At 41.2% G+C, this 25,925-nt stretch overlaps 1 protein-coding gene across 1 annotated transcript in view; it reads right to left on the reverse strand.

The window, feature by feature from the left end:
• LOC136011974 (multiple epidermal growth factor-like domains protein 6) overlaps positions 1-25,925 on the reverse strand; it is a 208,289-nt gene that overhangs the window by 37,399 nt on the left and 144,965 nt on the right. The window contains exons 7-21 of the mRNA XM_065674625.1: positions 24,758-24,883; positions 20,590-20,712; positions 17,835-17,957; positions 14,837-14,974; positions 12,664-12,786; positions 11,958-12,080; positions 10,834-10,992; positions 8,218-8,349; positions 6,007-6,135; positions 5,544-5,672; positions 4,575-4,709; positions 3,451-3,585; positions 2,880-3,005; positions 1,849-1,980; positions 819-947 (exon numbers count right to left, since the gene is read on the reverse strand). Coding sequence (XP_065530697.1) covers positions 819-947; positions 1,849-1,980; positions 2,880-3,005; positions 3,451-3,585; positions 4,575-4,709; positions 5,544-5,672; positions 6,007-6,135; positions 8,218-8,349; positions 10,834-10,992; positions 11,958-12,080; positions 12,664-12,786; positions 14,837-14,974; positions 17,835-17,957; positions 20,590-20,712; positions 24,758-24,883 — 1,962 coding nt within the window. The remainder of the gene's footprint in view (positions 1-818; positions 948-1,848; positions 1,981-2,879; positions 3,006-3,450; positions 3,586-4,574; positions 4,710-5,543; positions 5,673-6,006; positions 6,136-8,217; positions 8,350-10,833; positions 10,993-11,957; positions 12,081-12,663; positions 12,787-14,836; positions 14,975-17,834; positions 17,958-20,589; positions 20,713-24,757; positions 24,884-25,925) is intronic.

Consider the following 25,925-nt stretch of genomic DNA (forward strand, 5'->3'; position numbering starts at 1 on the left):
CTGATTTGGTTTTTAATATATATATATTGGTGGAAACTACAGATTTTCCCAGTGTTCTTCAGTACCGAGCCTGAGAAGCCAGGTCCAAAGCTTATTTCTGTCAACACTGGCAATTAATTTACATGATTTTATGTGTTTAAGACCAAGTTTAGAAAGAGGTTTGCATTCTGTTGGCTTCTTGCAAGAGGGATCATAATGAATCAAGCAGAAAAGATATGAAACAGGAAAAGAAAAGAATCAAGCAAGATTGCTTAACATTTATATGGTGCTATCTAAAAAGGGCAAATCTGCACTTTTACATGGCCATCAATATGGAGAGTGATGCTAAAGTCAACAGAAGGATGCTCTGTTCTTCCAGGGAACAGAATTTCTCCCAGCATTTATATTCACAAGTTAAGAAGTGACCTTAAGACACACAACTGTACATGCCACTCACTTGTTGAATAAATCTCTAAACAAAATGAAAAATTGAGAATTAAACTTGAAACTAATCTGTGCTGAAAATGAAAACCAAAACTGTCAGTCAAAATGCTGTCAGGACAGATGGTATTAGGCAAAGGGATCCATAGCATTGAAATAAGAAGTTATATCAATACTTTGTGCTTCATCAGCCATCTATTTCAATACTTTGAACCTAGATAATTAAGGATTATAACCACCCAGGCTGTGCAAACCCATAAACACACAATTTCAGAAGCAATAAGATTAGCAAAAGTATATTAAAAAACTGTAATAGACTAAGAACAAACAGAGCTGGTTTTTACATTTTAAGTTCAGTCCCTGGGAGATACCGTAGAGTAAATACGCAGTTGACTTACGGTGTTTGCAGTCATGGCCAGTCCAGCCAGGGGAACATGTGCACTCTCCAGTGACATGGTGACATTGAGCACTGCCACTACAGCTGCATAACAGCAGGCAATTTTGTCCATAATAACCATCGGGGCAGGCTGAAAACAGATGCACCTAGGTAGTAACTCAGGCACAGACCGATCTTTTCAAACAAGACAGCAACAGCTTGCCCCTAAAACATGCATTAGCTGAACCTAGAAATCAAAGTGGAAAAATTAAACATCTGTAATTTGTATACTAGGTGTCTGGGGCCAAGTGCTGCAAAGTGGGAATAGCTTGAGTGACTTTTGGTTACTTCTTCTGCACATCAGGATCAATCAGAGGGGGAAAAACAGTGCTAAGCAAACCTTCATCAAAAGTGAATTTGTGACTAAGTAGAAGAAAAGAGATGCCACCGCAGAGGTCTTGCATGAAGCAGTGCTATCCCTGACAGCCTGTCTATGCCAGCATGACAACCATACTCAAAGTAGCCTTTAATACCCAGAGACTGGACAAGGAACCATACCACAGTAGCACAGATGACTTGTGTGAGCATATTCCTATGGTTTCTGGTCAATCTGCAGAGAGAACACTGATACTACTCCACCATCCTTAGTGTTATTTAATCCTGAAGTATATATATCAAGGAGTGTTGCTGCAAATATAACCCAAGAGTGATGCTGTATGGGCCAATTGGTCAGCACCTCTTGCCAAGCAACCAGGATTGCAATACAAATATTGTGCCTATTAAACATTGTCTTTCTAAGGACACATTGTTATTAATTACGTCTAATGATAACATCAATTTGAGATGCAGTTTAGCTGGTCATCTGCATTCATCTGTATTCTCCTTCTGGTAAATAATGTCAAATTCAACCCGGAGAATTCCTGAAGCCAAAAGGTAGTTTATCTTGGCTCAGTGTATCTAACATAACAAGCATCTCACAAAAGAGCAAGAATGTAGAAATCAAACCATACATTGACCATCTTTTCATGGGGAAGGCCAATGTGAGGACTTACATGTGGAACAGGATGCCCCACTGTAGCCTGGAGGACAATCGCAGGCTCCAGTCTCTGTGTTGCATTGTCCCCCGTTGACACAGGGCTCACAAGAGTACCGGCAGTCTGGTCCCCACTGACCAGCTGGGCAATCTGGATGAAAAAAGCACATGACATGTCCCCAGTGCCATTTTCTGTTTCAAGGAGTTATAAATTTCTGCCATTATCTTGAAGAATTTAAAAATATTAGTAAAATTAAGCTGGATAAAGGATGGTTGTATCTTCTCTAGAGACCTACAGTGCTGTCACAGTAAACCTGAGAGTCAACACGCCTCTGTAACACAGCAGATGAGAACACATCTAAAAAGAGACCCAAAGGCTCTCTTCCAACTTCTGTAGTGGTGTGCCTGTGAGGTGGAGCCCAGGTCGCCATACAACTCCACCTCCTTCATCAGGTTCCTGCAGTGCTGAGCCACAACCTGGGTCCAGACAGGGTAGATGCTCCTCAGGTGCGCAACAGCCAGAGGTCTGCAAGTGGTAGAGGGGGAACCCATGGCGCCTTAGTAGTTTAGTATCCCTGAGACATTTTTCATCGATTTACTTAGTGACCCACAGTACTGCTCTCCTTTTTAATTCCTTCCTCTGTTAACTTGCTGTTTTCCACAATAGCTGTCTTTGGCCAAGGCCCTTCAACACCTCCTAGGAACACTGGGTGCATATGGCAGCACAGTCCCAAGTTCTGCTCTGGGACTCAGAGGTGCTGTAATGCCCCAGTATCTCTGCCCAACATGCATGAATACAGCCTAACATATAAATCACTGTTATTAACTGGAGCAGAAAGGTAGCTCAGGGTAACTGAAACATGTTTCCTCCTTTGCAAGCAACCCCCCGTGGTGGATGTCATGTGATCAGTACCAAGACTTACCCTTTACCCATTCTGCAAATGAAGCGTATTGCATTGCAGCAGTTTTGGTGGGAAACAGAGTAATTCCAATTCTTCTCATGTCTTCCAAAGAAAGACTTTCACTACCCTAGTCCAACATCTAACACACCTTGCTCACATGTAGCACCAGTCTTGCCAGCTGGGCAAATACACTGTCCTGTCTTCGGATTGCATAGTGCTTCTCCACAGCTGCACCTCTGCCTGCAGTTCACACCAAAACTCCCAGGCTGACAGGCTGGTCAAAAGAAACCAGAACACACAGTTAGTATAGGGAAGCATTTCCAAGATTAGGAGGCACCACCAGCAGCGATTTCAAACTGAACTGTGCTGGTACAAAGTGATCAATGTTAGCATCAGTGTCTCATCAACTGGTGGTCTGTAGTTAACTGCAGCAGAGCTCTAGAAAGTCTGCCCCTGAAGCTTTAAAAGGAACCAAAGTTACCTGGACAAATGTTTGTTTTAGCAACTGGCCTCAGCCTTGTGCCTCGACCCTTGCAAGCAGGGAGACACAGTAGTTGCCAGGCTCCAAATGTTAGTTTGGCTTCAGTGGGGAACTGCCAACCCGTACCAACAACAAATGAACCCTTTTATTTGCAACTTCTATATCTGAACATAAGTTTCCTGAGTAAGCTTTCCCATCCCAAGAGTACCTCCCAGGAAAACATGTGATGAGTACCTACATAAATGGCATTTTTCTCCATGAAACCCAGGTGGACATGGATGTTGGCAGACTCCTGTCTCATGATCACACAAAACATCGGTAGGACAGCTACACCTCAGTTTGCAACCAGCCCCATAAAATCCAGGCATACACTCTGGAAAATGCAAGTAGACACACAACATATATAAGAAAAAGGAAAATTTAAGAAAACTGGACAAAAGTCATAAAATAATTTAGCAGAAACTTGCAGAAAATATAATACACATTTTAGAGGTGCTGATATGGAAGCATAAATACTTATTAAACACTTGTGTGGACATTTCAAAGAGGGTACAGCTTAAATACAACCCATAAACAGAATGGCAGTGTACTTAAGGATATATTTAATTATAGCCATTACAGAATTACTCTTCTTATCTGTCTGTACCTTCTGCTGCTCTCTGCCTTGGTGCAAAGCCAGTGCTGGGAGAAGGATGGTCTCCCCCAGAACTACGCGCATCACCAAGAATGCTAAAGATGCTAAATATCATCACTGTTATTCTCCACCAACCTCCTTCCAAGAACTAGTGTCGTAAATCTGACACATTCCTGCCTGCCCAGAGAGGAATCTGAAGGAATAATCTTTATTGTGTTACTCCATTACTGTCTGGAGAGGGCTACTGAGACATGCAAACATGAATGCACAATACAATTCTCTTTCAACTACACCCAAAAACTACAAAGAGTAAGTTGAATTCAAAGACCCACAAACCTGAATTAGCATTACTGAAATTGTTTACAAATAACCCTGCTGCCATAAAAGAGTTTTTGCCACTTATTTACTGTCTGTGCAGAAAAAGGAAAGCACAGAAGTGGTAACTCCCACAGTCTTCATTATTTAGGGCTGTATTAGAATTTGGTTTCTAGATTTCTGTTGTCATTTGCTCAGGCTAAAACTCCTGTATTCTTAAGCTGTATCCCCTTTGATGTCCCTGTAAGCCCTGTGATAGCCAGCACTCATGGCGTTTGATGTATGAAAAACCACAGACAAAATAATTAGCAGAATATGAGTATCAGTAGCAGCAGCAGCCAAACAAAGCAAATGAGAAATAATGCTGTGACAAAAGAATAAGCAGACACAGGGAATATGGCTTTCTATTATACCTTTCTGACACTTTTTGCCATGATAACCAGGCTTGCAGGTGCAAGTCCCATTCCTTGCGTTGCATTCCAGTGTGTGCTCTTTCACGCACTGACACTCCTCTGAGCAGCCAGCTCCAAAGGCCCACCTGGGACAGGCTGCAGCCAGATAAAAAGGAATCATTAGCTCTGTAATTATGCATGAGTTATTTGAAATTGCATACTGCTGCAGAATGCAACTGCTGCAAAAAAGCAAAATGTTCATTTTACTTTCAGCAAATACATCCACATTCCTATGATGGTGCCTATTAATGTGTGCGTGTGTAAAATACAGTTTACATGACTCCTATTTTAAGTAATTAATTTCATTTCAAGCAATATGTGGTGAATGCAAGAAACAGAAATGTTTCAAAGAAAACTTAGTTAAGTTTCTGAATGAAAAAAAAAATATTTGGATACAGTCCAAGACAAAATCTTCTCTTAAAAAAAAGCAAACCCAATAAACCAAACAAAAACCCAACCAAATCATACAACTAATCTTGCATAGATTTAGGAACAAAAGCTGTAAGCCATATTTTAATATTTTTGTTTTGATTCTTTTCATCCCCATTTGGCATTTCATCTTCATCCTGCCCCAGTCAGCCCTACTCCTCAGCTCCTACTCTGACACTATTGGCAGACACTAACTCCAGCTGGACTTTAGCCTCACCAACAACTCTGACATTAACCTGCCCAATCCAAACCAACCCTACCTGTAGTCCTCGCCTTTGCATATCAGTAAATCTCAGTCCTTATGGCCAAATTTAATTGCTAGAGGAAAAGATTAATGAAAGTTCTGGGGCTTCCTGGCATGCATCCAGTCACATCCTCCTGCTACTCCCAGTTCATCACAGAACCCAAAGCCCCACTCATTTTGTATGTGATATGGAATCTTTTAGAGACTGTTATGTTGTGCATATGTTAAACAGATCTGAAAAAATTATAGAAACTTACTAAGATGGCAGAAGCGCCCATAAAGCCCTGGGTCACAGAGGCAGGCTCCATAGAATCTGTGGCAATAGCCGTTGTTGGCGCAGTTGCATGGTTTATTACAGTTCTTCCCAAAGAAGCCTTTTGGGCAACCTTTTAAGTGCACAAACACAGCAAGGCATCAGCTGTTAAGTGTTAAAACATAAACACCAAATCAGCTCTCTTTTAGTTGGCGCTACAGAAAAGACCAGGTTGCCTTGTTGCTGACCTGGAGCTTGTGACCCCATCCTTACAAGGCACATGCTTTTTCTCTGTCTTTCTTATTATTTAACACAAAAATCGCTGCAAAACAAGCTGCAGGGTTACGTTTTACACAATGGAGACTATTCTCATTAGGACCACTAAGGTTTACCACACACAATTACATCTAGATAGAAACAAAGGGAAAGAAATGGTGAGGTTTCAGGCAAGACAAGGGGAGCCATACCATCTTCACAGAGTTTGCCATGCACACCAGGTGGGCAGCGGCACTGCCCTGTCAAAGGGTCACACGAGCCTCCGTTCTGGCACTTGCAAATGCTGGCACAGCCTCTGCCATATGTCCCCGGGGAGCAAGCTGTGGAGAAATCAGGGAAAATGAAGGGGCCATGAAATCCTGTCCCTTTACAAAATAACACTGCAGTCATCAAAACTGAGCAACGAGAGTTCTTTTAGTCAGGCGGCTCTGATCAAAGTCATATTCTTTCTATGTAACGCACATGTGTCTGATATTTACTATTTAATTTTAAAAGGACACCTGAATTAAGCTGACTTATGTGAAGTACTGCATGATGTATTCAAATTCTTCACTGCGTATGCTTCCCTCCACACAATGCACGAGGCTCAAAAAACATTGCTTGTTAAGTACAAAGCTTATTTTTTCCCCCAAATACTATTATAAAAATAACATTATGTTTTTCTAACATAGTCTCTGAAATTCCCCAGATGATCATGGCAGAAACAGATCCACAACAGGATTCCTTCCTATCATTGCTCCAGCGCAAAACAAATTGTGAAATAAAGCCTTGATCCACCGACTGCAGCCTCAGCTAGCCGAGTAAATACAGTTGCTGGAGTCATCTGACTTAAATGACATTTTATCAACGTACATGAAGAAACTTGACATTTCACATCAATTTCCATTCAGCTTCTTTGGTGTGTTATTACCAAAATTTAGTTTCAGTTTTCTCACTGCTTATCTCACCCTAAACCCATTAACTATGCTGTACATTAAGAAAAATATACAAAAGAGTGAAAGCAATCACATATGACTAAATCATAGATTATCTATTGTATTTATCATTGTCAATGACAATATCAATGGGTTACAGATTTTGCTCAGTAACACATTAAATACATCCCATTAAAGTTCTTTAAATTATGGAGGTGATTTCCACCAGATTATATGCATGCATATCTACTGTAAATATAAAGCAAAAATGTTATTATTATTTATGAAGTGGACTAAAGAATTTGGATCCTCTCTTGAAATTTTTATGACCTGTCCTGAACCACTAGAGCACCATGAATAGATGTAAGAATAATCTAACTGTCTAGTTTTAGGTAGACTAGAAATTATAATTTTAATTCTCTTCATATCTATTCTCTGAGCTGCCCCCAGCGTTTACAAACCAAACCCAGGATCAGCCACCCAAACTAATTTTGGGCAGACTGTTGGTTTCAATAGTTTGCCTTTTTTTCTATATTTCTGTGCTTGTGATGATGCCTCCTAAACAATCTTGATTACGTTAACCTGAACATTGATGTCTGCAAATGCTGAATAATAATTCTTCACTGACTGCCTCATCAGTGACAGAACAGACTTTCTGAGTATGATGGGCCATCATGCCACACCATAAAACAGAGGGACCTATCTCAAACACGCAGGAGACCTATCATGTAGTCTCAGACAAGCAACAGACAAGTTTTGCTAAACTACAGATGAAGAACATTGCATGGTACATCAAGAAATCACCACTCTATGGTTCTAGTTGGTTTTGACACAGACTTCTGAACCAGAAGGATCCTCTGCCAGGAAGCAGGAATAAGGAGAGTAAAAAGCTGTTACAAAGGACACTGTTTGACTTGGTAGGAGAATTCTGAAATATAAATTTCCAATATTAAAAATTAAACATCACAAGAAAATGGTGCTAATAATAAAAAGAATGATAAGGGAAAAAAAAACCCAGGCTCAAGTTCACCAAGACAAGTTAAAAAAATTAAAAAGGCAGTGTCTTGGGATGTTACAATGGAAAAAAATCAAGCTTAGTACACATGTCCACCCAGACTGTCACACCACCTGCTGGGACAGACTTCTGAAAGTCAGTAAGGCAAGCTGTGGAATGAAGCATTGCAGGCAAACTTCAGCAGTTTTTAGCAGCAGAGTGAATAGGAATGAACACCAGACAAATACTGTACAATACTGCACTGGTGGGTAGGGACCCCCCTGTTTGAGGGCTTATACTATATATTGTAGCATCCCTTACAATTTCTGTTTAATGTACCCCATTACAATAAAGTTTGATCCGCCTATGAGACAGCTGTGCTCCTTAGAGAGCTTTACAGATTAAAAGTACAACAGGTTATTCCTATTTCCTACCTATCTGCAGCATCACAGCACTAGGACAAAGTCCTCACCTTTGAAACCCACTGTACTCACTTTCATTACAGATAATGCCAGTCCACCCAGGTGAGCAAACACAGCCACTGTGTTCACTGTTACATCTGCCTCCGTTCAGACAATCCTCACAGCTCAAGCTACAGTCATTGCCAAAAGTGTTATCAAGGCAAACTGGAATGAAAAAATACAGAAGGCTTAGTGAGCATACAGACAAAATACTTCCACAAGCTTTCACCTCTCATCCCAGATGTATAAGTGTAAAAAGGAACCTACGCAACGTTGACAGTCTGAGAAAAAAGTATTCATGTTGCTAGCATTAATGCTGGTAATGTTGCAAATACCACTGATTCATTGCATGTCCCAAATAGTGATTCCTAAACTTCCCTCTCCAAATTTTATAGTCGAAATAAAAGGAAAGCTGAGACTTAGCTGGAATTTATTCCTTTAAATGCTGTAATTCCTATCAAAGAGCACTTAAAACTAGTTTTTAAAAGCAAGTATATCTTGCCTTCAGAAAAAGTGAAATTGCACCTAATAAAAGCTTGGTAATACTGTATACAATTAGAAGTATTTTGTGGGAGAGAATCTCTTTTTCTCCATACTAGGCTATGCTTTTTGTTCTTCTATTGCAGTAGGTGGATGTGGTGCTATTTAAGCATAGTTCAGTGATATTTTTAACAGCACAGGCTGAATGTTATTCTAGGAAAACAACGCATAATAGACATTTATCCCTTCCATTTTCTTCACGGATATGAAAAAAGGGTTAGTTTATAGGGGAAACCTTATGTGAAAACGCATTTCTCCCTCACCTTCCCCAACCTCCTTTTTTCCCTTACTCCCACAGACACCTGCACCCTCATGATCTTTCATTGTGAGGTCTATTGAGAAAGGCATAGAAAATAAATGTTACTTGCTGCTAAAATACCTTGGTGTCATTAAGATCCTATCCACATGGTCAGTTTATTGCCTCTGAGGCTTTATGGCTTTGGCTGGAAGCATTTTGGAAAGGGATTTAGAACAACACCTGAAAGCGAGCTAGCAGATTGTTTCAGCTAACAGTAAGTCAACAGGCTGGTTGCTTCTCGCCAGCAGTTTTCCATGTGGGGCCAGATTTCCTTTAGGTCTCAGCGTCCAGCTGTTCTTTTCTCTTGGTAGCTCAATAAATGCCGAAGCTTCCAGAGACATTCAGAATCTTAGTGCTCCCACATGGAACAGGTTGTAAGTTCATACTTCAGGAGAATAATACAGATTACCGGTAAAAACATCATGCTTCTACCTTAAAAAGTCATTCAAGTTATAGAAAATATTTAATTACTTTTGCCAGTTTACTGTTAAAGCATGGGGGTTTACAATATAGATAGCAGCACAGAAATACGTCTGAAAGTATGAGAAATAAATTAGTATTTGGGAGTTAAAAGTACTTATTAAACCGTTAGAAGTTCCATTTCTCCCTCACCTTTTCCTTCCATTATGTGCTGCAAAGCCTCAGCTTTAGAAGAACTGCAGATGCTCTGCTATGACTGATAACGCCTAAATTTATGTGGCTAAATATAAATAAAACATGCAAGAACTGGTCAATAAATATTTGATTGTGGTTTCTAGGCCTGATAATTTTGCCTGTGGTTATCTCATTTATCAGTTTCCCAATTGGTTACCACTGTCGTTGAGTCCAACTAGATACTATGTGATTTGGGAGGTCTTAACTGTTTTGTTCATAAAAATAAGTTAATTTTTTATTAAAGCCAAGCCCAATTCCTGATTTTTGCCTGTAGGGCACAGTACTCAGATGAGTAATTAAAGCTCATATAAAAATCACAGGACACACATAACAAAAATAAGAAATCTCTTTCTTCCCTGGTGACCACTGGCACATACTGTACTCATCAGAAAGAAAGCACAGGGTTTCAACTCATATACTCTTTAGGTGATGAAGTTTCTACCTACAGGTGGAAAGACTGAAGTCTTGCTCAGGTGGGGTGCGAAGCAGCTTTTGCACTCACTCCTGTGACTGTGTGGGCTCATGTGCTCTCTTTGCCACCAGTCACGCCAAGCCCTTGGCTAGCCTGAGCATTACGTGGATGTGCCCCAACTTTTTCCAGAGAATATGCCCAAAGCATCAAAAGGGACGTGAATCCCCAGAGGGTTGGTTTTTTCCACAAAAAAAGAATGCAAATATATTAAGCAAAACCCCTCCAGTGATTATAAAAGGGCTTGTTAAAAGGGCACACACGCCCCCAAACCCATTGCAATAACCCATGCAACCCTCTAGCCCTGGGATCTCTCTCTTGTTGCTTCTGAGGCTTTGTGCAGACTACCTGTTTTTCCAAGAAGCCTGCCATCCCCTGCTCGCTGTGCTCTCGCTTTTCCCCTGCTTCCCCCCGCATCCCTCACATCACATCCAGGCAGCAGCCACAAGCAGTGAGCCTCCCTGTTCCTCAAACGTGTCCCATGTGGGATGGGACATGTAGTAATGCCACCTCCCTGATGGCAGAGAGGACAGGCAGAAATGATCAAAGCTCATCCCTCCTGACAGGAATCCTCCATCTCTGACAGTGTAAGCCCAGCCAGCCCAGCATAACTCTCACCCAGAATTCTCTTTCTGACACTATTCCCCCACGTTGCTGTAATGGCTAAAAGTGATGCTTGTTCACTCACCGACCCTGTGCACCAGGGTGAGCTCTCCTCGTGGATCTTCATCCTCGTAGAGGGCACCAAGCGTGTAGCGAAGGAGCTGCGGGGGATCTCTGAACTGCAGCCCTGGAGCCCCAGCAAACCCCACTGCCTCCTCTGCATCCACGTCCTCCCCACCTAGAGCTGACAGACACACACATGCCATCAGGAACTGGCCCTGACTCTTCCTTACAGCTTTTTAATTTACTGGGGTTTTTTTTAATTTTTATTATGCTGGTACATTTTCCACCTACACACTGTGCAGTCTGCACAGCAGTCACAGCTGACTCATTCTCTCATTGGTATGTGCAAACGGAGTTTCTGCTACCCAAAAAAGAGAAATGGGAGAAATGGGAGGGAAGGGGGGCAGGAGAGGAAATCCTTCCCTTTCCTTTCTTCTGGAAATAAACTCTGGTCATGGAGAGTCCAAAAAAAGAAATTAAATGAGGATTTTAATTTTCCTCACTTGAAGTTTGAGATTATTTTTAGTTAATGAAGGTCATTACTTTGGCTCATTTTGGAGATGACATATATAGAGTGAGGCTGGCTGTCCAATTTATCTTCAGAAAACCTACAATTTGAGCCTTAAAAGTGATGGGAAATCATTTGGCTTTCTTTTTGGAGCTGGTTGAAATATCAGACTCTGCCTAAGGTTTAACAGGTGCTAAACTCGGTTGTAAAACTAAGTTGCTAGGCTAAATTTTGTACTGGTTACGCTGGCAGAAGTCCAGAATCACACCACTGACTTTAGTGGAAAACTTGCTATAGTTCATAAAAGCACAATTGGGCTACCTTTTTTCCACAGGATGTTAAACTTCACCAAAAGGTGCAAGAAAACTGTCAAAACAGTATTCATTTCTAGAACGTGAGGTTTAGGTTTTCCAACATATGCAGGGGATTTAGGCACTCATGTCCCATTATCTTTGGCAAAACCCATTACTTGAGGAATAACTTGGGATCATGCAACTTGGCGTTGTATGTAGCTCTACCCTGGCCACATTCAGAGATGGATCCCAAAATCCCAAAACCAGTGAAAATCTCAGTTCTGAATTCACATTTTAGATCAGTAGGAAATTCTTAATGGCCTCCAATATGTAAAAATAACTTACCAGTGCAGGACCATCTGTTAACACCAAGCCTGTAACCCTCCTTACATGCACATTCGTATGACCCCAGAAGATTAACACAGAAATGGTCACAGTTGCCATTATTAAGACGACATTCGTCCACATCTATGAAAAACAGATACAAATGCTGATTAGGTGCAAGTCCTTCCGTTTGGAGAGCACACTCTCTGCCTGGCTGCATCTGAAAAATTATTCTGCACATATGAAAACCTGAATTTTTAGTATTTTGGGCGAGTTTCTGCTTCTCACTAGAATTTGAGATATTAAAACATTTCAGGACAACATGGAATGGATTATTCCATCTATATTTTTGTCTCAAGTGAAAACAGCTGCTTTAAGCTGTTAAGCTCAGTTGATCCTTTGGTTATTTTGAAGGCTTTCCTTTTGTAGAAGTAGTCTTTAACACATATCAATATACAGTGTCCATAGAGAGAGGAGGAAAAGTTCCTTTTGCTGGCTTGTTTCCCACAGACCCACTTCTCCATGCTGGATCCTGGGTTATTACTGTATTCCAGTCTCACAAAGTGGAAATTATACATTTGCAAAATCTTATCAGCAAAGCTCACATACGGTCACTGATTCTCTTGTTAGAGAAATGTCCACAAAGCTCTGTGATGAGCTTTGACAGCATTTCTTCTATCCACTGCTGTGCTTAGTTAAACTGAGACACTGGTATCAAGGGACTCACCATCGCAGGCACAGCCATCGTCATTTGGCTGGAACCCTGCTTTGCAGGCACACTCGTAGCCCCCTGCATAGTTGATGCAGAATTGGGAGCAGCAGGACTCTCCGGTCTTGCACTCGTCCAGCTCTGCAAGAAAGGAGCAACTCATTCAGCCCTTAGGCACAGTCTGAGCTGCTCCACCAGTTTGGCTCAGTTGCCATTGTGCTTTTCAGCATATGCCTTTCTACATCCTCTACGCCCTTCACCCACATAAAACACTGAATCCTGACAGCAGCTCTCTTCTGCCTTCTCCCACAGTAGCCAATACCCTCTATGCCCAAGGAGAGGCAACTTTTCTTCAGGTCTTAGCTTCCACGAGGTGATTTGCAAAACAATCAACGATTAGGTCTCACCAGCCCACAAATACCATCTATTTAACAGTAATCTACATTTAACCATTTGTACTTTTTTTACATTCAACCTTGTTCAAAACAAAGTGGTAGTGAAACAGAGCTCTGATCCAACAAAGCATTTGCTGGACATCAGCAGCTTACTAGGTGCACTTGTAGTTTTTGCTAACTAATTGCCCATTGCCTTATCTTGCCCTGTGTCCATCTGGAAATTGGTATAATTGACATCGCTATTCCGGTGATTAGACAGGAGAATCGAGCTGTTATCTTTCCACTGCAGGCTCTCAGGTGATGCCAGCCCTTGCAGCCTGCTGAGCAGGTCAGTGGCCATTCAAGGGCCACCTTGTCAATGCTGAGTCTGCAAAATGCATTTGAATGTTACCCAGATGAGCAGCCACAGATGGGAAAGGTCAGTGTCTCAATTAACCTCGGAAGAAGTACCAACATTATTAGGGAACACCGACAGCAGAAAGAGGAGGAAGAAAATGTAATTAATCAATCGAGGTGAAGAGGTCAGCATGAAAATGATAAATGCAGGTTATTTGAACACAAGAGTGTTTTCCAGAAATGCTGCAAGCTGAGCTCCTCTGCAGTACATCAGACAATGCCTTGCTCTAGGGTCTAGCAACAGGCCCTTGTCTGTGCAGCAATGTGAGGTGTGCATCCAACGAAAAGGAGATTTTTGCTGTTAAGAGTAGCTTTTCATGTCCGCAGCCTTGCCAGATCCTTCCCCTGTGCTCTCAGTTCCCTCCTGGACACATCCAGAGTAACTGCTTACCTCTGAAATCCTCATCAGCAGGTCACTGAGCTGGGGCACAGGCAGGAGGCTGCTCTGCCTCCTCTCATCCGTACACAAACAAGACTGCATAAACCATCCCACCCCTGCAAGGCTCTGGGACCAAATCTGCCTCCCTGACCTCCTTTTTAAGCTCCAGCACAGGTCACCCTTGCAGACCTCAGTGCTTCCCTCCTCCCTGCAAGGCTCTTCTTGACTGTAATGCCTGTCACATTAACCAGTGCTCTCACTCTCTACCTCTCCTCACATCTTACTATACTGCTGTGTGGTACCTGCTCTGTTTTTTCCCTCCCTTTCTTCTTGGTTATTCTTTAAAATTTTAATGGTATAGTGACAGCAAGCCTAAAGCAGAACAAGATACAGTTTGCACAGCAAAAGGAGTAAACAAACAAATTAAAAATCCCATTGTAAAATTATTTAAAATGTGAATGAATTTTTAAGCTCTTTTCTTGAAATGAAAACAAATCTAACTATTGCTTTCACTTCCTAAGTGAGACTTCTCACAGTCAGAAGTGCAAGCTCATCACTGAGCCGATCTGATAGAAATACAGCAACTTCCACAACACAAAGTGGGGTTTGCACATGAAGCACTTCAGAATAGCAGTGCTACCTCTCCCAGCCAGAGGAGACCTCTTCCTGGCTGCCAGCTGAGGAAGGGAAGGCAAAAAAAGTCAGACAAGTGATGTTTGAGCTGCACACAATGAGATATGGCCACAGCAACTGGCAATGCACCAAACTGTCATCTTCCATTTGGGAGGCAGAACTCCTTCCCCATGTTAATTAATACTTCCAGCAAACATGCAGAGCGAGGCAAGCTGGAGCAGTGGCTTGGAAGCACCAGAGGATGGTATTAATTAAAACTTGTAGAAGAAAGGAAGGAGATGAGAAGGCATTTCCTTGAGCGACAGCTCTCCTGCAGGCTGCCCTTGCAGAGAGACCTGCCGCACCTCCTCCCTCCTCCCACAGGAACACTGCATTTGTCATGAATTACCTGCACACGTTTTGCCATCAAAATCGAGGTGATAGCCGTCGTCACAGGAGCAGCGCGGCCCCGCAGTCGTGTGCTTGCAGTGGTGAGAGCAGCCACCGTTGTTTTCCTGGCAGCTATTGACAATTTCCATTTCGATGCCTTGTGGAGAAATAAATCAAAATTATGTTAAAAAGCAAGCACAGGGGGAGAGTCACTGGAGAATAAGCTTTCTGTAAAAAAGCATCCATAAGCTGACTGCTGTAGCAGGCAATATAAACTGAACTCCCACTCACACCACAGAAAAGCATGTTTTGGAGCCACTGAACTCTGGGTATTTGTCTCTTTGTGTCATAACAGTGTATGCTCTTGACTTTGGTAATGTGAAGCTGGTTCACCGTTCCAGCAGTCTCACAGGTTTCCTGAGATTTATGCTATGTTTGAATGCAATAGCAAGTTCTGCCCTTGCCTCAAAGGAGGAAAGGAACCATCTGAGGAACCCAGGTGGTCCATCTCAACCTAGACTGCTTATGCGTTTCAATAAGTAACTTTTAGTGCTGTATGCGAATCGGAAAGAGTTGGGTTCTGAAACATCCACCAAAAAAAAAATGTCTTTAACAGCAGAGTGCTGTGTGACACACAGGTGTCAAGTCTTGCACACCACAAGGTGGCAAATCTGACACCTAACCACAAAGCAGAAGATTCCACAGGTTTTGACTGTTGATCTAAGGTTAAATATAAGGAAGAAGTTCTTTAATTTGAGCGTGGTGATGCACTGGAATGGGTTGCCCAGGGAAGTTGTGAATGCTCCATCCCTGGCAGTGTCCAAGGCCAGGCTGAATGGAGTCTTGGGGGACACGGCTTAGTGTGAGGTGTCCCTGCCCATGGCAGGGCGGTTGGAACTTGATGATCTTAAGGTCCTTTCCAACCCTAACTATTCTATGATTCTATGTCCCTTCAACAGGGCACATGGCAGTTTCCCTGCTGGGACTTAGCCCATAATTAAGACAGTGTGGTGGCATGATGCTGTTGCCACCCCTCTTCACCCTGATGGACCATCCCCATCCTTCTGCACTGGGTTGTGCTGGACAGTCCTCACAACATTTTGGCCAGGTCCAGTGGAAGTCCTCAGATAGAAAAGGGAACATCTGGCCACCTCATTTCCACCCTGGTACTTCATTGGATGATTTCTTCAGGATGAAAACAAACTGTAAGCTCAGTTCTAAATTTTCGCCTGAAGAATTACCCAGATTGTCTCATTACATAACTATGTAGAGAGGAAATAATTTCCCATAATATGCAGGAGAACTGAGAAACACCCTCCTTAAAGGAGCCACCATACTTCCAGAAACACTCCAGCTCAGAGCTGAGGCCATCAGATTTGGTGCAGAAGGATGGCATTTCCCCACTGCCGTGGCTCAGGGACACATCTGTGTTGGAGGCTCTGCTCCTACGCTTTTTGTGCCCTCAGGGAGCAATCTGCCTGCCGAAATGCAAGTCTAGCTGGAAGAGGATATAAATTAGGAGAACATATATTGAAGGCTACATCTTGTATATAGTATGATTATTTGCAGCAGGGAGAAGAAACCTAGTCTCCTGTCCCGTGTGTCAAGCTGGGATTTAGGAAACCCAGCAATCAAATGCAGAATCTGACTTTATACACTGTCTTCATAATTTACTTTGTCTCCGTTCTTCATCAGTAAAAATAGAATAATAGCTCTTTCCCCTAACACTGGGGAAATGAAAGAATAAACAAAGATTATAAATTTCTCAAGCACTGGGATAACTCTGATCATGAATAGATGCAGAATGTTTTTATTTTTATTATTTGCTTTATAATATTATACATAAGGCACAGAGAATCACCATCCCCTGAGATCTGCAGAACATGGAGAAAATACATTATCAGAAAAATCACAATGAAATCTAAGTGGTCTAAAGCACTTTTTTTTAATCCCAAGGTAACAGATCATTTCATATCTATACATTAATTGCATTTCCTCTGCCACTGCACTATTCACAGTTCGCTCTATCACCTATGAAATAATTCTCCAGGATATCTCTCACATAATTGTTTTTTTGTTTTTAATGTATGTTAATGCTTTGAAACTGAATTTCACCCCCAATAAGAATTTCTTACTCACACATTCTTAAAGAAAGCATTCATTCTCTGGCATGCAGCATATTTTCCTAAGGAAATTCTGCTGAAAGCTCTCGCACAGTATTATTACATTGAATGATCTTTGCCCACCTCTTTGCTAAAACAGGTCATGCTTTTGTCTGCATTCCAGTGAGCTTATGTTAGGTCCATAATAACACAAACTTTTCCACATAATCTCCTTTATTAATCTAAATGTGCCCTCAAGGACAGCCTAGGGATCACCTATCAACTAACAGTGCTGGAAATCAGTCCCCTTCTCAAGAAAAGTGGTGTTGATTAAGAAACCCTGCTGGCAAGAGATAAGCATGTGAGGGAAGACAACAGAGCTCAGCATCATTTTAGTTTGGGAAATTTCAGTTGTTCAAATATTTTTTGCATCACAAACCTTGCCTTTTTCCTTTTTTTTTTTTTTTTTTTTTTAAGGCATCTACTTAATAGTGTCAATAATCTCAGAAGAAACATAAGTAAACGTAAAAAGATAAAGACAGGAGCAGAACATTACGTTTCTTTCTTGCCTCAGATGTGGCTTATAATAAAATTGGGAGGAGGAGGGCAGGAATGAATGTATTTCACAGAAGAGCAATATTTTAGTAGTTCTACAATAGAATTCACCAGCCTCTGAAGATAAACCAACATGGCTATTTGCTCTTTGAAATGCAGTAATTAAGGTCTGTGAACACAGGCTTAGGAATATCAACCTGCAAAACCAGCAGTAGCAGAAGATGAAGAAAATAGTATTAAGCTTGAGCTTTTGCATACATTTATGTTGCTGGGAGTGCTAATCCAACTGAATTAAAAATGAAGTATAGCAGTTTGCAGATAAGAATGCCTTAAATGCATAACTGCAAAAGTGTCACTTACGGTAGCACTGCTTTCCATCAGCCCCCAGCTCAAAGCCTGGATTACAGACACAGGTGAAGGATCCCAGACTGTTCACACAACGATGAGCACACCTGGCTCTTCCTTCTGCACACTCATCAATGTCTATGAAGCACAGAGAAAGGCAAAGACCTTCATTTGGATATTAAAGTAAAAAATAGTATTTCTCTACATGTACCTGTCTGAAAAGCACATCGTGATGTTAGTCTACAAATGACAGCATCTGATGAATCCAGGAACACTGAATTCAACATTGCTCTACAAAATAACCTTTTTTTCCTAAACACCATTGACCTTGAACCATTCAGTGTGAGTATTTACAATATCAGGCATCATATTTACAGTATCAGCCAAAGCAACTTACTATTCCTGTAAAGAAAGCAATGGCCAAATAAGTCACATGATGAATTCAGAAGAAAGTCCTACCTCCCACTACCCTAAACTTATCACTAAGTCTTCAAAAATACTATATTTAAATTAATGGAACAGGAAATAGATGATTATTTTCTGAATGTCAAATGATTTGGATTAAGTAGTGGCTGGGTTTCAGCAGGTACAATGGAGATAGATCTCCTTGGTCACATCCCTGAATCATGCTTCTACAGAAGTCCAGCTGGGAGGCATCTACTCTAACCAGCAGAGTTTCACCACACCTATAAGAAAAAAGGTGAGGAACTGTGGATGAAGAGACTGTTCTTTGCCCAGCCCTCTCTTAAGGCTGTCAAAGCCCTTCTCAGCTTTACACTCACTAGTTTGTATTTTGGAGTTAAATGCCACCAAAGGCATCCATTTTCCTAAAATCTCAGTGGAGCATAAAACTACTCATAAAGAATAATTATTGAGGAAAAAAAAAAAAAAAAGAAAAAAGTGAAGCAAAAACTGACACTAAACGCTGCTGCTGTGGAGCACAGCTGCAGACAACATTAACCTCTGTGCAAAGACTGACATTTTCTTGCACACAGCAAACCCCTAACCCACCTCCTGTTCCTTCTCTTGTTCTGCCATTTTGCTTGCAAAATACAGATTATTCATTGCACCAATCCTGGGTCAGTGTCTCACACAGAGGAGAGACCAGCCTGGTGTGCAGCTCCTCACCTTTTACCACAGCAAACCACTTTCTAACAGGTTTTATTTTTTTCCTTCGCATATGCTGTAACCAGTGCCATAGTCACGGCCCCTTGTACTTGAACACAAGTAGCTTTACAAATGCAGTCAGCCTACTTGCAAAAAGAGGCCTCAGGCAGTGCAAACACCACGCACCGACTCATGAAAATTTCAGGATAAATGACAGCTTCTCTGAAGCAGCCATGTGAGTATAGCTGCTGTTTAGACCAAAATGGGCTCTCTCCTTTTTCTGTAATTGTCATTTTGCAAGTAGACGATGTTGGCAAATTCTGTAAATGCGCTTTTCTCTTTTTCTGCTTTTTCAAATAGAAAGAAGTTGGAAAACTGAAACACAGCCACCATTCTGCACGTTTCTTCCTATCTTTTAAATACAGCTAATAGCTGAAGGATGACACTTTAGTTGCCCTCTTTCTCCTTCTAGCTCATCTTCCAGAGAGCCAGATACTAGTTTGAATTTTGCAAAAGACATTGAATAATTTCTGGAAGAAACAAACAATGATTGCATATCCACAGTAAGACATGATGCCTAGCAATTCAAGGACTGTTGCCATGAAGGTGGGAAGAAAATTTGTTCCAATATGTAACGCTGGAAGTTTCCTAGTGTGTTACTTTATACATAAATTAATGGAATTGTCAACGTGTATCTGAGATAAAATGAATAACATGCTGACCCTAGTATTAAACCCACTGCTGTTTCGATCTATTAATCGCCAGTGAAGTCTCTACACTGCTTTAAAATACTCTGCTTTTCCAGTAACCTTACTCATGAGTAACCGCAGTAAGAGAGGATAATCACTGAGCTGTGCAATGCTACTCACAGAATAGCTTAGAGACAACTGAGTAAAATACTCAAGGTAGGAAGTATTTTGCAAAGCACCCAGCACCACATAAGACAACAATTTGAATACTGGCAAAATCTTAACCAAGTTTTCAAAAGGAGGAGTTTATAATTGGTGTCCAAATACATAGCCTGATCCTGACAAGGCTGTTAAAAATCTGTGCACTATGAAGTCCACAATTGCTTTTTCCTTCATAAAACTGATCATCTAGCTTCCAAGCATCATATTGGAAAAAAAGCAGGTATTTTGATAGCTAATTGCCCCACATTTCAGCTCAAAATGCTTTAGATCCTTTTGAAAATCTCAGACTAAATACAAGACTTTGGAATTCAACTCTTTAAGCACCTTTCTTTGGAAATCTTACACTTCATAATTTTCCTTAACAATAGTTTGTCTATTAATATGGAAACAGTTCTCCAGCTAAAAAGCCCTTTGAATTCTAAATAGGTTTTCAGTGACCTGGTTCAGGGTTAACTTGAACCAATTTTCCAGGAGCTGTATCTGGGGCATTATTTTAAAGGGACCCTACAAGAATGACACTAGCGCATCTACAAATCCAGTTGCTAGAAAGCATGGTTTAAGAGGTCAGAGCGCAATTTTCATTAATGAAATGGTTCTTCAATAGTATTGTGTGATGTCAGTATCACAGAAAGAAACACTATTTCAAAATGCAGACATATATTTGTATAATATATTATTTTCTATTCAAAGCTCAGCAAACCAGAGTGCGTATTGGTATCTTTCTTCCCAATAAATAGTCCATAGTTTCTTACCTAAACAGGATGATTTGTCTGCAGAAAGATAATACCCTGCATGACACTCGCACTCTGCAGTTCCTCTCTCATTTTGACAGATTTGTGAGCATCCTCCATTCCCAGTTGTGCAGGGGTCTATCACTGAAACCAATTAGAACACACTATCAACTTAAAGGTCATGGGTTTGTCTGAAAATGATCTTACCTGCCACCGTTATAACTAACAACAAAGATTACTGTAGCTGCAAGAGATTAGACTGCAAAAAAAAATATTTGACAGAATTTGGTGTACAGTAAAGCCATTGTTTTTCTGAACACTATTCTCTCTGTTGCTGGACAGCATTTTTCAAGAGCAGCAACAATGCTTTACACAGTGGGAAGCTGGGCTTGTATTACACCTTGAAAGTAGGACAAGATAAGTACATTTTATTCTTACTTTGCTGTAACTGAGCAGATTTCAATAGTTGCCCTAAACAGCAGCAATTAGCATTCCTATATGTGTGAACCCATAAACACATATAGCTGTGGAGTTTGCCACAAAACAGTGTGTATTTAAAAGTCTCCAGAGGAAATAAATGCTGAAGAGCCACAGAAGACCTCCTTCAGTCTAAAAACTTATGTCATTCCTGTTATACATCAAGATTTTCTTCCCTTTTTTGAACAAAAACATACCATTTCAAGGATAAGCTGCTCTAAGTGGCAAGTACTTTGCAACACATTTATAAAGTGCTTATAGAAGTCTCCACCTCAGAGATTTCATTGTGTTTTATGGGTTTATTTCTGGAATACGTACCTGCTGGAAACAATTCTGATGTATCTGCCCAAATAAAGACTTTGCACACAGTAAAAGAGACCTAACTGGGACTATTTGGACAGGTCTAATTTGGGTTAAGAGCCAGAGTTTTCATACCAAAATCAGATGCTCTGCACAAGGTTGAGGTTTCAGTTTGGAGTACTAGTTACGCTAACACCCTGGTGATTAACATCACATAGATAAATTTGGAGGACACCTTTGAAAATGTGTCCTCTAGAGTTCTGCTTAGCTTCAAACAAAGCTTTTCAAAAGTCAGAATTCAAGCTCTAATTCAGTTTTATCATTTTACTAATTATTGTCTGATTTGAGACATTTGACCAGTATTTCTCACTTGCCTCCAACCTGAAAACTCCTTCACAAGCCATCTCAAGCTCTGTACAAGCCAACTTTTATCAAGGCATGAGGAAGAAAGTTAACATCAGTTCAAAGCACTGGCAGTGCTGTCAGGGTTTCAGTAACCCTTGGGAAAGGGTTGAAGCTGTTCTCATTTTTCATTTTTTCATTTTCTTTTTCATTTCCTCCAATTTTTTCATTTCCTCCAATTTTCACTTTTCTGTGTAGTCAGTGGCATTTTCAACCATCATTTGGCAAAGAAGAATATTGCCCCAGAACACCTTTAAATCCACTTGTTTAACCTCTTCCATCTCAAGAACATAACAATTCAAGTTTGCAGGCTGAGTTTGCCTTCAGAGTATTAAGAATAAATAAAAAAATCATTGTTAAGTATGTAGAACTGAATTTTTCTGTTGGATTTTCACCACAATAGGTTGAAAATATTTTTCCAAGGGACAGCAGCACTTCATTCTACGTGACATTTTCAACAGCAACGGCTTGGATCTACAGTTCGACAATTTGTGGTCCACAAAAGATTCAGCTTCAAGAAAGAACTCGATCCTTGCTGATATAAAATACTGAGTTATTTGCTGATTTTTTCTATTTGGTTAAACTAAATGAAATTACTAACAAACAGCATCTGTTAAACCTGCATATTATAATGGTTTTCAGAGCATCTAAAGCATTAATTTGAGAATGATTATAGCACCAGAGTAAACTTGTAATACTGCGTGACATGACAACAAACAAACAACAAATTATAGGGTAGATGTTAGCACAACACAGTAATTTGAATAAAGATAGCAGCCTTGGAAGTCCTTAGACAAGATAAAAGATTGTAAAGGAAAGATCCTCAGGACATAAGGCAACCACTGATTGACTTGTTTTCCACTGACAGATCTGCTCCTTCCTGTTATAGGCAGGTTTCAGGAAAAACTAAAAATAACTCATTAGAGTTATTTTTCCTGCACGTTTGGCTCTTACTGACTTAACAACTTTAGTAGATAACAAACTGCATCCTACAAAACTCTATTCTAAGCTGTTAAACACTATGGCAAAAAATTTAATGGAATGGTTTCATTTCCTATATGACCCAGGTCAGTTTGCCTCCATGCTGAAAGCTGCACTACCCTGCTAGGCTTGGATGTTTCTGTGTGGCATTCCAGGGCTATGGGGTGTGGTATTAACTCCCAAGCAGTCAGCAGAGATGACTCCACACATGCAGCACAGCTACACCTGCTGCAGTAAACACCCTCATGACACTAGTTTCTCTAGCACTGTGCAAACCAGCACTACAGCAGCTATCCTTTCTGCTTGGAAAGTAAAATCAGCCAAGCTCACCTCCTCTCACCTTTTCTACTTACATCTCTAATCGCCAACCCAACTGTATTCATGGCCACTTTATGCTCATTTGTTCCTGTAAAAATCTTGTCCATCGGCTTAACTATAATTTTTCTTTCCCAGGTGTTTATTTGCTAAGGTATTTATGGCAGAAAGCATTCTACTCAATCTTCATTTTGCCAGCTGAGCTCCCCTTGTGAGACAGATTCTCCTTCCTCTAAGCACAACTGTCATCCCAGAGAGGCTGTGCTATTATATTTTGATTTATACCATTCTGAACACAGGTAGCCAGGTAGAGACATGAACTCCATACAAGGTCTCACCCGCAGACAAAGCTGACCTTGCCCCTTAGCCGCTGTTCAGTAGTTACTGGCTGGTGATGAACTGCTGGCTTTGGTGGGTGTCTGACCCTCATTAGCTTCATGATGTGAGGAAGCCAATGGCCACAGCTGCCTGTGTGGTGGCAGAACCTCACCAACTAGGGGAATGAACCTGCTTGTTCTGCTGCTGAGCTGAACCAGTCACTAACAGCTGAGATAGAGCTTTAAGTGGCACATGGAGGTCTGAACAGCTCCATGACCGCCCGAGTGACCCAACCAGGCGTTGCCACACTCAGACCCTGCCAATCCAACCTCTGCCCCATCACACCACCATAAAAAAAAAACACTGAAAAGTTTTATGCAGCGGTCTGCATGCTCAGCTGGCTTGGCCAAGGACAACTCAAGTGCCAGAGGCACAGGGGAATCACGGGAGGTTTGGAAATAGGCTGGAGAACAGTGGAAGAAGGTCTCAGATGCCCCTTTTCCTCCCCAAAACTCCCCTTTTCTGACTCTTTCTGGCAATCTTGGGGACAAAGTGCAGCCACCCCGTGAAAGATGGAGAGGTGAGCTAGTTGCGGGTGCCCTGTGGAAGGCAGGACTTGGGGAGGCCAAAACTGAAGGCCAAGTGTTCGTAACACACAGTGTGAGTTGGAACCAAGCTGAACAGCAAGATTTACTTACACTTTATACACAGCATATGAAATCTCTGAGCAGAAGTCATATGGAAACGGTTTTGTGACATGAATTTTAGTGCAGTATATCCATATATTTGGCCCTATCTTACTCTGGCATATTCAAGGGTACTATGCATATGCACCTACATTGGGGAAGGGGAGGAGTTGCCTTAAAAACTGATGAATACATGTGAGAACCACCCCCCTCCCCAAATAATCAAACCCAAAGGTAGCATTTCTGTTCTGCTTGCGAGAGTGTTTGCTTAGAAACCTGAAGGGGAGAAGAAATTAATCAGACTATGATTAAGAGAGACATAAACCAAAATCAGATAAAGGAAAATTTATGTAGAATAAACACGTTATGGCATTATGCAGAATAAAATACAGGCCAACTTGATATACAACTTGATGACTAATAAGATGTTAGAATTACAACATGATTAAGTTCCTAACCTATGTCATCATCTTCAGTGTGCAACAAACAGCCAGCGGTCTATGAGGCCAAAATCTTGTTCAAAATTGTGAATCAGTGTGAACTTCACACCTCAAATGTGTCATTTTAAAATTCTGTTAATAAGCAATTCCTGGAGCTGCTTTTGGCAAGCAGGCTGAAATACGAACGAACACAGCAACCCGAAGCACTATCCTGGGGTCTTTTTTAATTGCCTTTAATGTGTGTCTCCAGGCAGGTAGTGTAGGACTTACCTTCACAGGATCTGGCATCCCTCTTTAGCTGGTAGCCCGGTTGGCACTGGCACTTATAGCTGTCTTCACTGAGCTGCACACAATCCTGCTCGCAGCCCCCTTTGTTAACACTGCAGGAATTGACGGCTGAAGCCAAGGAAGCATTGAAGGAACACATGTCAACAACCCAAGAAACTTATTTCCTATTTTAAATACATAAATGACAGTAAAAATACACAAACATCACCAAACAGCTTTCATAAATGCACCTGTCCCCATCCCTGCGTGACTGCCCTCCCTTGCATTCAGGGTGCTTGCTCGACACAGTGTTCCATGTCAGCGACAGCTGTGGCTCCAGTGAGAGGCAGGTGAGATCCAAGAGCTGTAATGCTGACTGAAGTACAGCCACCCTTTGATCTGACAGCAGCAAAGCACTTGAGATTCCACTGAGGTAAGGAGGGAAAAAAAAAGTCCCTACTGGCATTTGCCCATTGTTGTTCTGTTGTTTTTTCTTTTTTTTTCCCTGTCCCTGCTGTCATTTATTTTTTAAAAAACATATATACAAAACCTGTCTTTCAGTTTGATTTCCTCAGCCTCATGCATAGGAAGCTGCAAATGACAGGAGTCACAAGCTCCACAGGACAGACTTAGAAAGTAAACCACAACAAGCAACAAGAGGGTCTTTAGTACATTTCTAAAGATGCTGCTTCTTTTACCCAAGCAAATTAATATTCTTTTTTGTTCAACATATATCTCTGGCTTCTAGAGAAACATTTCTCCTCCTGCCAAAATACGTTATCGCACACCCACACCTATTCGCACACTGCATATAAAAATAAGAGAGATCAACCGAACCTGTTGTTCAGCTGTACATATGTAAGTGTGAGTGTGTGCAGGACTGCGTCTGTATGTATTTTAACATCAGTGGATGTATTACATTCTCAATGAGTAGCTGGAAAGACTATTTGATTCTTCACGAAAGGCATCAAACTGCAGACCCAATGAAGTCAGCAAAGAGCTTTGATATTTATTTTAGGAATATTTGTATTAATTCATTTATATGTAATAGACATTAAGAAAGCATTAGCCACAAAAGCTGTTGTAGGAAGCAAAGCGTATGTTAAAAATACCCAAAGAAAAGCAAACTTTTAAATTATCATGGAAGCACACACAGCAGTAGCCAGGAGAT

Source organism: Lathamus discolor, chromosome 3 (genome assembly GCF_037157495.1).
Source record: "Lathamus discolor isolate bLatDis1 chromosome 3, bLatDis1.hap1, whole genome shotgun sequence".
In the NCBI taxonomy this organism is placed as follows: domain Eukaryota; kingdom Metazoa; phylum Chordata; class Aves; order Psittaciformes; family Psittacidae; genus Lathamus; species Lathamus discolor.